Genomic DNA, 12,319 nt, shown 5'->3' with positions numbered 1-12,319 from the left:
CAATATCTTGAACTGCAACATGGTTTGGCGCATGTCTCATGGTCTATTTTTATGTTGCTGTGAATTGTACCCTGATTTGAGAATCTTTTGGTGATTATGAACATCTCAATTGCATGCTTTGTGAACATCTCAGATTGTAGATTCAGACTGTAGGTGATTTAAGATTATGAAAATCTCAGATTGTAGATTCAGACTAGGTGTGTATATGCCTATCCATAAAGTGAATTAGACTGGATAAAGAATAATGCTTATTTTGTATCAACATACCACGGTTGAAATCACAAAGAGAAACCGAAAAAAGACAATTGCAATTTCATTAACCACATTTACAAACACCATCACCATTACAGATCAGACCACTAATTACTAAGTAGTTCCATTTACAATCAAACCATAAGAAAAAGAACTAGACACACTACCAATTCTAGTTCGACTTACACCTGAACAACCAACTCCGATGCCGTCCGATAAGCAAAATTCCCATAACCTCCATAACAAGTACCAACAAAATACCTACCACTACTACTACTACCGAGTTTGATCTTTGTCAACACCAAAACAACACCTTCACAAGATCAAACCTTGTGCCGAAATAAAAACCCAAAAAAAAAAAACACTTACCATGCATTAGAAGATGTATCATGTATTACAGAAGACTAGACCTCTCCTTCAGTTCCAACAGCACCAGCAACTACAAGCATTAGGAAAATCTTTGTGAATTTTCACGAAGATGATCTGAAGACTTCAAGGAATGCAATCCTCCTAAGTCTTCCTCAAAAGATTTTCCCAATGCTCTTCAGATGATCACCACTGATCATCGTCATCGTCGGTGTTAAAGCCCTCTTCTTCATAGGAGAAGTCTACGTCGCTATCAGTGCTGGTAGAAGCTGCGGGACCATAACCTCCATACTCATCATCTTCATCATCTTCACCATATTCTGATCCTTCATTTTCTTCTTGCTGAACCTCTGTTGCAATAGGATTGCCATCTACATCCATCCCTGGTATCTCCTCACCGTCTGAAACCACGTTCAGGGGTTCAGACACGGTACGAGCAAATATCCAGGGTTGAGCTTTCTCTGTCAAATAGAGTAGATACATTTCTGCATCATCTCTCTCCTGCCTTTGTCTCTCTCTAGCCTCTTTTTCCGGATCATTAGATCCCTCACTGCTGCTATCATCCTCATCAAGTTCTACTGCTTCTCCACCTTCCTCATCACTTTCACTTTCTGTGGCACTTCTTGTCTTAATCCAACGACGTTCATATCTCTCTATCCTTTCTCTCTTCTTCCTTGCATATCTTGTCTTAATTCAATGACGTTCATATCTCTCTAGCCTTTATCTCTTCTTCCTTGCACATTTTGGACAGAACACACAATTATTAGAGTAATGTGTTTTAGTTCACTTAATTCTAATTGGAGCCATAGCTTCTTCCAGTTCTTACGATTTTATTTTTCAACTGTACCCACACGTACTCCACTTTTTACAAAGTTAGTTTTTTTACTTTAGTACCGTTATAACAACTGCAGCAACACGTACTCCGCTTTTTAGTCGCATCGCACTCCGGTCTTTTAGAGCCGTCAAAGCAGAAAACTATGCAGCAGGATAACAAGATTTGACTGAGAAAATTCTTAACATAGAACGTGCAACATGCAAATTGAAGGATCTTTACCTTCCTATTTTACCAAATTATTTACGATATACACTTAAATATTTTGCCAAATTATTTATTAATAAAATTTTTTCCAAATTTCCATTTACCCTCTGTGTTCATCTCTCTCATCTTAAATCATTTCACGTTTCTACTCTTAAATCTTCTAACCTCCCCCTAGAAAACTAAACAAGTAGTTTACTTTGATCATCTGATTCATCTCCTGGATAAACCATATATTCCCCTGTCATTTTTGCTTTGCGGAATAATCAGATCGACCGTGTAAGTAATTCTTTTCAGTACTGTTTTGTTAACTGAAATTGTAATTCTAATGGTCATAGTAGGGTAAATATTGTCTTTACATGCAACTGTATGTAGGTAGTTAACCTCTGATTATTTGTATGATTCATATATGATAACTGAATTCACATTGTGATTTGTGATTACACTTTGTGTACGTATTACTCTTTGCAATGATATTTCGTAGTTTTATTCGGACCACAATAGCATTTTCACAAGATGTTCACAAGTTTTTTCTCCGTCCATGTATCTGAGAATTCATAATGGATCCTAGGGTAATGGATAAATGTTGGATGTATACCGATAGAACCAAACCGCGTTATCAAGACGGAGTCGATGCATTTATAAAGTTTGCTACGCATACATACCAACAGGATATTGCGAATGGGAAACGAAAACCATACCACAAGGGAAAAATTAAGTTTCTATGTCCATGTGTGAAATGTCTCAACCTCTACGCGCACAAGGAAAGTAAAGTTAAGTATTTATTTTCTTCTGGATTCATTCAAAATTATGCGGTATGGACTAAGCACGGAAAAGGAGATGAGTCATCAGGGTGGACACTTCTGGATGGTAATGGCATCGACAATCCGCACGCTGATGAACCAACACATGCTGCAGAGACTAGAGAAATTGTTAGTGCTTTATTAGGAGACAACTTTTCAAAGGATTCTGAGAAGATGCAACGGATACTCGAAGATGCTGGGAAACCCCTATACGAAGGATGTGTCGATTTTACAAAGATATCTGCAATGTGTGAACTGCTTAACCTGAAGAGCAAGCATGGAGCTTCCGACAAGTTATTTAATGAACTTCTACCGCTGTTAAAATCCATGCTCCCTCCAGGAAATGAGATGATGAAAAGTACATATGCAGCTAAGAAGGTGATGAGAGATTTGGGTTCAGGTTACGAAAAGATACATGTATGCATCAATGACTGCATTCTCTATAGGAAGGATTACGAGGATCACATCAAGTGTCCCACCTGTGGGGAATCAAGATGGAAAGTTGAAGACACCACCCACGAGGTTTATGAAAAAATTCCGGCAAAAGTCTTGTGGTATTTCCCAATTATCCCAAGACTGAAACGGATGTTTCAATCAAAGAGAATTGTCGAATATTTATTGTGGCACGACACCAGAAAAAAAGAAGAGGGTGTTCTACGGCATCCGGCGGACTCACCAGCATGGAAAAATATAGATGAAAGATATCCCGTAATTCGTGATGATCCTCGAAATCTGCGGCTAGGCATTTCGGCTGACTGGGTTGACGTAAACAAAGGCATGCAAAAACAACACAGTGTGTGGCCAATTCTGACAGTGATTTACAACCTTCCGCCAGAGTTGTGTATGAAGAGAAAATTCACCATGCTGTCATTAATTATCGATGGGGGCCTTATAAGGACATTGATGTTATGTTACAACCGTTTGCCGAGGATCTCAAGGAATTGTTTGAGGGAGTCCAATGTTTTGATGCGCTGAAACATGAGATGTTTACTCTACGTGCGGTTGTTTTATGGACAATAAATGATTACCCTACTCTCGGTACACTGTGTGGTTGCCCCTACCAGGGATGAGACGCCTGTAAGGTGTGTGGGAGAAATACTTACTATGTCAGGCTAAAACATTATAGAAAAGAGGTTTATACCGGGCATAGAAGATACCTACCATATGATCATCCATTCATACGTCAGAAGGGTTCAACGGAAAAGAAGAAACTGAAAAGGCTCCGTAACTTATGACCCCGTCACAAATATACAATGAGGTAAAGATTATAAAGAATAAATGGGGAAAGGGACGGAAGAAAATTGTGGTGGAATTCGTGCAAGATAACCCTGAAAGAGGTGGAAAGATGAAGAGAATAGAAAAGACCATCGACCCAAAAAAGGGGAAGGGGAAGGAGAAGGAGACCGAAAGGCGCTACTGGAAAAAGTTCAATATATGGTTCCGGATCCTCCCTTACTGGCGGTATCATGTTGTCCACCATTGCATAGATTTCATGCACGTCGAAAAGAATGTATGCGAGAGTATCGTTGAAATATTGTTGAACAATGAATTTAAGTCGAAAGACCACCTTGCTGCTCGAATGGACCTGAAGGAGATGGGTTTTAGATACGAGTTGCAACCTCGGGAAAATGGCAAAGGGGGATATATACTAAAGGTAGCATGTCACTCATTAAGCTCGGAGGAAAAGGACAAGTTATGTGCAACATTATCCGAGATAAAGGTTCCACAAGGGTATTGTTCAAAATTTTCAACACTGGTGAATCGAAAAGATCGAAAGCTTATCGGACTAAAATCACATGATTATCACATACTAATGCAACAGTTTTTACCCATTGCGATTAAATCAATTATGCCGCAACCAACAAGATATGTTATTATCAGGTTTTGTTTCTTTTTCAGGGAAATATCTAGCAAAGAAATCAAGGTGGAAAAGCTAGAAAAATTGCAGTCGGATCTCGTTGTGACGTTGTGCTTGCTCGAGAAATACTTTCCTCCATCCTTTTTTGACATCATGGTTCATTTAACTGTGCATCTTACCAGGGAAGTGCAAATTTGTGGTCCTGTATTCTTTCGATGGATGTATCCGTTTGAAAGGTGCATGAAGGTCATAAAAGGGCAGGTGCGAAACAGAAACAGACCTGGAGGAATCATTGCTGAAGGGAACCTTGCGGAAGAGACAATTGAGGTTATCAGTGAGCACCAACAAAGCATGAATGACACAGTCGGAATTCCACCAGACAAACTCAACACATCTGACACTGGCGAAGATTCTTATTCTTTCAGGGGAAAGCCAATGTCAAATCCTAAGTTTCCTCGTGTTTATAAGGATCTGTTTGATAAAGCGCATTTCTATGTATTGCGGAATTCGCCTGAAGTTGCTCCTTACGTTGAGTAAGTATAACTAGATCTAACCAGATAACCTCATTTTTTTATTTAATTTTTGATTCTGTGTCCGAATTTCTGCAAAGATAATAACATTAATCATTGCACTGTCCAGACGACACCAGAATTTTTTGAAGGATAAATATCTTGGTATGAGTGATAGACAACTAGATCAAAAACATCGTGAAGAGTTCGCCAAATGGTTACAAAAAGTGGTAAGAGTTTGCAGAAAATGTCACTCTTGCTATGTAACTTTTGCGTTGATACGGAGGCTAATCCTTATAATGTATTTCAGGTTGACAGTCAGTGGGCAGACTCTAGGGAAAACTTCAATCAGGACTTAAGGTGGCTATCAATCCCACCGAATGCACAAGTAAAGACATACGAAGCATATCACATCAATGGATACCTGTTTCTCACAAAATCTCATGATGGTTCCGTTAACCAGAATAGCGGGATTTACGTAGAGGCAACTGACACGCACATTAGACAAGCGGGGATTACCCTTAATCTGGTGTATTATTATGGTGTTTTACAAGAGATATGGGTGCTGCCATATCATTCGTTGAAAGTGCCACTTTTCAGGTGTAAATGGGTTACCAAAGCAGGGGTCTCAAAAGACAAACTTGGCTACATTTTGGTTGAGCTTGATAAGTTGGGACTCCAGGATGATCCTTTCGTTGTAGCCTCCCAAGCTAAGCAGGTATTTTATGTGCCAGACCAGGAAAATAAAAGAAAGTCTATTGTGTTAGGTTCACCTACCCAAATCTAGAAATATGCTAGTAATGAAGTCGACGAGGAATTCAGTACGGCAGTTATTTTTCGGAATGAGTATAAATTGCCAAAGGTAGATAAACTTGACCTGCAAAGGACATCCAGGGATGATTACTATCGGGACGACATTAAGGGTAGAACTGCAAGGAAACCACCAGCACCAGCACCAACAGCAGTCCCTGCTTCTCAAACGACTGCATCTGAGCAACCATTTCCAAGGACTAAGCGACAAGCCAGGTGATAGAATGTAGTTGTTTGGATTTTTCTGTTAACTAGAGAATGAATGTATGGATTGTTGAAAAAAATTGATTCTTAAATCATGGTGGGGTTTTGTATGCAGATGGGTTTTAACAATGTTGGATGAGTTTGGATTTGGCTATACTGATTATTGAATTAATATTCTGTCATGCTAGGATTAGTAGTAATAGTACTAGGCTTGCACATAGAATTTTTTTTTTGGAATTGGGCCTAAAATAGTCTTTGAATTAATCTTACTCCAACAACATTTTATAAACTGGAGTAATACCCACCATCTTAAACAACATTTTATATACCCTATTGATTCATTAATTCAGTCATTTCTACCCATCTCTACTTAACAATCATTGGAATTTTAGAATCATTCACCAAGAACATTGCTTGTTTGTATATTTACAAAAACAAGAAGAAAATAACAAAAACAAGTCCAATACTACAAACATTCCTTTAACATTTATCAGCTCATTGAGCATTATATCAAGTTTTTTCAATTTCCGCATCAGCATCACAAGTTCACAAAACTATCAAACCCTCAAAAGATCAAAGCTTTAAACTACCATTACAACTACCATTACATATTCTCAAAATACCTTCACCAAAAGGCCATAACCCAAACCCCTTTCATTACAAAACATTACTAAAAACTTGAAACAACGACTACCCCTTTCAACTTTATAATCCAAACACAAGAAAATTCCCTGTATCTTACTACTTGCCCACAAAATCAAAAATAAAAGGAAATCCAAAACCGTCCGCATCAACTTTCAAAATACAAAGAAACTTACCATCTTCCGCACCAACATCAGGAAGAGTAGAAGGAAGGAAAATTACCAGAAAAGCTGTTTTACAAAAAACTTGTTGATCGTTTTCAGGATTTATGCAATGCCTGAAAATCTAGCCTTTCCTGGTAACTCTGATGAGCTTACCACCGTTCATCCTCATCAGTATCCAGACCCTCTTCACCATAGTCCTCGCTATCAGATGGTGCAAGAGAAGTTCCACTTGATGATGATTCATCATCACTATCCTCATCCCCTTCTTCCCTTTCTTCCTCACTTGACTCATCATCGAGATCAACGATTCAATGACTCACCTTCACTACAACAGGTTCACCCTCACTACAACAGGTTCACCCTCACTCATGGTGCGAGCAAAAATCTTGGGATTGGCAAGTTCATATTCAAATCCCTTCTCGCCTTCTAATCATGATAAGAATTCATGCTTTGCTTGTCCTCCGCAGCATCCGAATCTAGGTCACTGGTATCCACTTCCTCCACTTCATACTCATACCCTTCTGAGGCCTCGGAATCACTTTCCGTTGAACTGTCAAACTTTAGGGTCTTGTCCTGCTTCTCAGCCTTTTCCTCATCCTTCCGTTCTTGCCATTCTAAGAACTTGGGTAGCCATGCATTGTAGAGAGCCTCAAATCTCCTTTTCTTCCACCCCTGAACAACCTCTTCTGCCTCTCTCTGAAGAGTTTGCTCTTGAATCCGATGATCAATTTCAGACTGTGCATCTTCTCTTAACTGTTGCAATTCCTCTATGCTCAAAGAAGGGAGAATTGACTTGGATTGTGCAAATTCAGGTGTTACTGGTGGTGCATTTGGAAGATTTCCAATGAAATTGGTTGAATTCTGGGCAGGATCAGCCATACTCTCAATTTAGTTTTCTAAACCTAAACCTTTCCTCTTCTGTTAAAGATCTCTCTGAAAATGGTAATCTCTCTGCTAATTAACCCCTCAAATACCCTATTATGCCAATTCAATTCCATTTATGGCGCTTATTTAGCCGTCATGTCACTTTGTTAACTACGCCCATTCAAAGCCATCCGTGTCCCCTTCACTCTAATAACCATCATTACCCTATCAAGACCTATTTTCAACACCTAATTCCCATTAAGACTTTTACCCTCTTTGGAACTGCCATTAAGGGAGTATCTAGTGGGTCACCAAACTTTGATGTTTATCTTTGAGGTCTAATTAACTCTTTATGTTTTATGCATACTAGGAGATGGCAACACCAGTTGGGAGGCTTCATTGCAACCTGCTAAAAATGCTCTTCCTGCTAGAACAATCCTTCATATAATAGCGTATCCAAAAAAGGCAAATTTTGGCCATATTACGTTTCCAAAGTAATATTAACAATAATTAAAGCAAATACTAATTAACCACTAAACACAAAATGGATATTAAGAGAAGTAATAAGGGAGAAGGGAGAATTTCTTATTCACTTAAGAAATTGGGATACAAAATACAATAGCCTAAGGGAGCTATTTATACAAGTCTTAAGGTGTTATCTTGTATACACCACCTAGTATTACATGTCACACTACATGTAGGATGTTATGTAGCAATAAAACCTCTAGCTTGCAAACCATGCAATTCAACACCCACTAGATTTAGGTGTTAATATCATCCAACAAAGTAGCTTACTATTGCTTAAGTAGATTATACAAGGTGCTTGGTGTAACAAGGTGCTTATGCAAGGTGCTTGGTGTAACTAATGGTGCTAAGTGGATAGCCACCATATCCCATGCATATTATAACAAGCCACACTTTGATTTGGCGTGTTTATTAAAATGTTGAGTAGCTGAACCAGTTCAGTTTTTTTCAAAACACCCTATAGACACGTCTAAAGATGGCAGCTTGGTGGATTGATACGTTACCTAACTTCTTTGAGGTCATGCGTTCAAATATTGCGTTCGAAAGATTTTTATTAATTTTTTCAGAAGGATGGGCTTGTTCAGAAGGATGACAGCGTCTTCTTCTAGAAGTTCTAAGGTAATTGGGCTTCCACTTGCCACCTCAAGCCCGTCTCTGACGAAAATAGTTGAGGGCAGCTGCGGTTCGGTACTGGGTTTCGACTTCGGGTCACAGGTAGCCCGCTTAGAGAGTCCGTTTGCCAAATAGCTTCCAAGTGTTTGCTGCCGCCTCTTAACGACCAATAAGTTGGGGTGGCGTTCAATAGGTCTTTGCATGCACTTAGTAGGCATGTGCCTCCATGATATCTCAACTAATTGATCTCGAGGATTGAAAAAGGATGGGTGAGATGTGTTAACTGTTGGTCTTCTCGTCAATAAGGCCTGTTTGGAATAAATCAGTTTTAATTTCCAATTCTGTAACTCTGTAACTTGTACATTACATCTCCGCAAAATCCCTTCAGTGTTCCAATTGTTGAAGCTATGTCTAAGCGAGGTTATAATGCATATCTAAATCTGAATGATCGCCCAGCCATGTCTACAAATCAGGAATCCATGGGTAGACCAGAGGAAAAGAAGACTAAGATGAATATGCAAGAAAAACCAGGTATTGATTTTTGATAATCATGGAAGAATTGTTGGGTTCAAGGTGTTGAAAGTGAATTTCATAGTTGTAATTGGCTTTATTAGTAACTGTGATGGTGTTATTGATTGGGATTCCCCCATTTCTCCAATTTGACAGGTAGTAGAGATAAGCAGTAGCAGCAGTGAGGAACCAAATCCAAACATGCAAGTTGGTACTGGAGGTGTTGGAGAAGTCAAAGAGGATAGGGTTGTTATGCATGATAGTGCCAGTGTTTATGCGTTGGATCCTAAACTTCCTCAACTCCAAGGGGCTGATGAAGGGTGGTGTATGTCGTTCATCCTGACAAAGGCCGGTTTGTGATTAATGAAGGTGTGGTGCTTGTAGGGGAGCAACAGGTGGTTTATGGTGGTGCTAGAAAGGGGTTCTATTCTGCACCAGTTCCAGTTGCATGCAAAGCTAAGATTCGGGAGAATGACACTCATGGTCTCCCCAATGATGTGGTAGTATTCCCCAATATCTTCATGCTGGCACCAGTGATGCGACGGTTGGCAGAGGATGCTTATGATATTGCAATCTTCGGACCAGGGGAGATAACTGATTCTAATGAGATTCCTGAGGATGTAATAGTGCATATGCCTCCTCCTAGGGGAAAGTATTATGTACCAAGGAGGAGGGCTGCACCAGAAAGGAGTGGAGCTAACAAGAAGGTTGTTGGAAGTGGTGTGGGGACCTCTGGGGTTGCACCAGGAGCTTGACCAGTATTCAACCATCCCCTTACAGATGGAAAAGTAAGTATTCCTGTAAATGTTTTTTGGCTGAATATTGCATATGTTTCTCATGGATAAACAGTTAATGCTAGTGGTGCTGATTTTGGATTTGATAGTGTTGGTTTTAAAGACAATGATGTTGAATTAAATATATATGTGGTTCTGGGTTATTGTATTATGCTTGGTTAAGTGGCTGTTGTGTTTAATTTTGGTTTTGAGATTGATATGGTGACTATATTAAATAGCAGGGGGAATTTGAAAGGGGGTTATGCCTAAAAGTGTTTTCTACAGAAAGTTATTTACTAAAAAATGTCTAGTTTTTTAAAAATTCCGAAAAAGGTATAATGTGTACACATTATAGGTGTGGATTATCAAGCAATGGGTACATATTCAAACATTTTTGGTAATTTATAAAATTTTTGGGAATAACTAAAGAAAACTAGACACCTTTGGAAATTTTCTCGTTATCATGAAGGTTTGAAATTGTTTTATGGGGTTAATAGTTTTATCTGGGCATTCATATGAACTACTCCAACTGGTAGCATAGGAAACTTTGAAGTTATAGAGATAGAATAACATATTAGTACAGGAATGCTTGAGAGAGCAATGAAAAATCTTACCAGAAATGCAGTGTGGTAGCTGAGAGGAAATTTTGATAGCACACATAGTCCAGGAGTAGGATCTTTTAGAAACCAAATTGCAAACTCCCAAGTTATGTATAGCATTCCAATGCAACGGATTACCAAAGAAATTTTGATTATAGGTGTTTAGAAGATTTGCAGAAATAGTTTTGGAGAACCCAATAACTTACAGAACATGCAAGTCAGAATCTATTCCAGAGAAAGCTAGGGAATTAGTCTTGAGGGTTTTTGGGTGTAATTTTTGGCCACACTTTCAACTTGGCGTATTTATTTAAATGTTGAGTAGTTCAACCAATCTAGTATTTTCAAAACACTAATCAAAAACATCTAAAGATGGACAGCTTGGTGGATTGGTACGTTATCTAAATCCTTCAAGGTCATGCGTTCGAATATGGGCGAAAGATTTTTATTAATTTTTACAAAACGAACTTTTTAGCCACGCTATAAAACCGGCGTGTCTATAGAACGCACACTATGGACACACATATACTAGCGTGTCCAAAAGAAGAACTTTTTGGCCACACTTTCAGCTTGGCGTGTTTATTTAAATGTTGAGTAGTTCAACCAATCTAGTATTTTCAAAACACTAATCATAAACATCTAAAGATGGCCAGCTTGGTGGATTAGTACGTTATCCAAATCTTCGAGGTCATGCATTCAAATATGGGCGAAAGATTTTTATTAATTTTTTCAAAACGAACTTTTTAGCCACGCTATAAAAACGGTGTGGCTTTAGAACGCACACTATGGACACACATATACTAGCGTGTCCAAAGAAGAAATTTTTGGCCACACTTTCAACTTGGCGTGTCTATATATCCTACACTATGGACACGATATACTGGCGTGTATATAAATCGTACACTATGGACACACATATACCGGCGTGTCCAAAGAATAACTTTTTGGCCACACTTTGAATTTGACGTGTCAATCAATCGCACACTTTTTGGACACGCATATACTGGTGTGTCTAATGAACCAACTTTAAAACCACACCTTAAATGGCGTGACTAACCTTTTGGACACGCCACAACTCCCTAATGTGGCCATAAACTGGTCTATGAACACACCCAATACCTAATGTGGCCATAGAATGGTCTATAAACACGCCCAATCAAAAATTTGAAGTTAACGTGACTAAACGGTTGAAATTTTGACACACTAGTAGCCCTGGCGTGGCTAAAAGCACTTATATGAACACACCCATTGAACATTGCGTGTCTATAGGGTAGAAGTATACCCTATAGACACGCCAAAACCAAAAAGGCGTGACATGCAAATTTATATTTGGCGTGGATAAAGGCCATTTCTGTACTAGTGAACTCTTGGATGTACTTTTCTTAAGATTGAGTCTGACTGTCTAGTTGATTCTCTTAATAGTATATTGGAGTTAGTCCATACAAATTGCTAAGCGAAATATTGGGTGTGGTTTTTAAACCTCCGCTTTTTCAATTGGTGTCAGAGCGGGCAAACGCTTATAAGCCTGTGTTTGTAGAGATATGACTCTATGGATAGTAAAGTCTCGATAAACGCTTCACCAGGATTTAACTCTGAACTTAGAGAAAGCTCCGAAGAGCTGGTTATTCTCTAAAAGAAGTTGGATGAACAAATCCGGATCAATTCTGATCTTATTGCAGAAATTGAAAAGTATAAGGATTTGAAGCATGTCAAAGTTCCTTCAATGGATTTGAATAACTCCTTTAATTCTTCTATGAAGAATTATCGCAAGCCAGGGGATAAGCGAGGTTTAGGC

General features: G+C 38.9%; 1 protein-coding gene across 1 annotated transcript; it reads right to left on the bottom strand.

Annotated features, from left to right (window-relative positions):
• Nucleotides 1-434: 434 nt before the first annotated feature.
• LOC113311238 (serine-aspartate repeat-containing protein C-like) lies at nt 435-7,642 on the bottom strand. The gene is made up of 5 exons (XM_026560104.1): nt 7,619-7,642; nt 7,099-7,397; nt 6,798-6,926; nt 967-1,291; nt 435-542 (listed from the first exon to the last, which is right to left on the bottom strand). The coding sequence occupies exons 1-5, from the start codon at nt 7,640-7,642 to the stop codon at nt 435-437; spliced, it is 885 nt and encodes a 294-aa protein (XP_026415889.1).
• Between the last annotated feature and the right edge of the window lie 4,677 nt (nt 7,643-12,319).

The sequence above is a fragment of the Papaver somniferum genome, chromosome 1 (assembly GCF_003573695.1).
Source record: "Papaver somniferum cultivar HN1 chromosome 1, ASM357369v1, whole genome shotgun sequence".
NCBI lineage: Eukaryota > Viridiplantae > Streptophyta > Magnoliopsida > Ranunculales > Papaveraceae > Papaver > Papaver somniferum.
This window is presented reverse-complemented; position numbering and strand designations above follow the sequence as displayed.

Bases quoted from the DNA above. Each gene is read 5' to 3' on its own strand.
- LOC113311238 (XM_026560104.1), bottom strand. From the start codon at position 7,642: ATGGAATTGAATTGGCATAATAGG. The intron at 7,398-7,618 runs GTATTTGAGGGG...GAATTGCAACAG, and splicing joins AATTGAATTGGCATAATAGG to TTAAGAGAAGATGCACAGTC. The intron at 1,292-6,797 runs GTAAGCTCATCA...AAGATATGCAAG, and splicing joins ACTGATGAGGATGAACGGTG to GAAGAAGAGAGAAAGGATAG.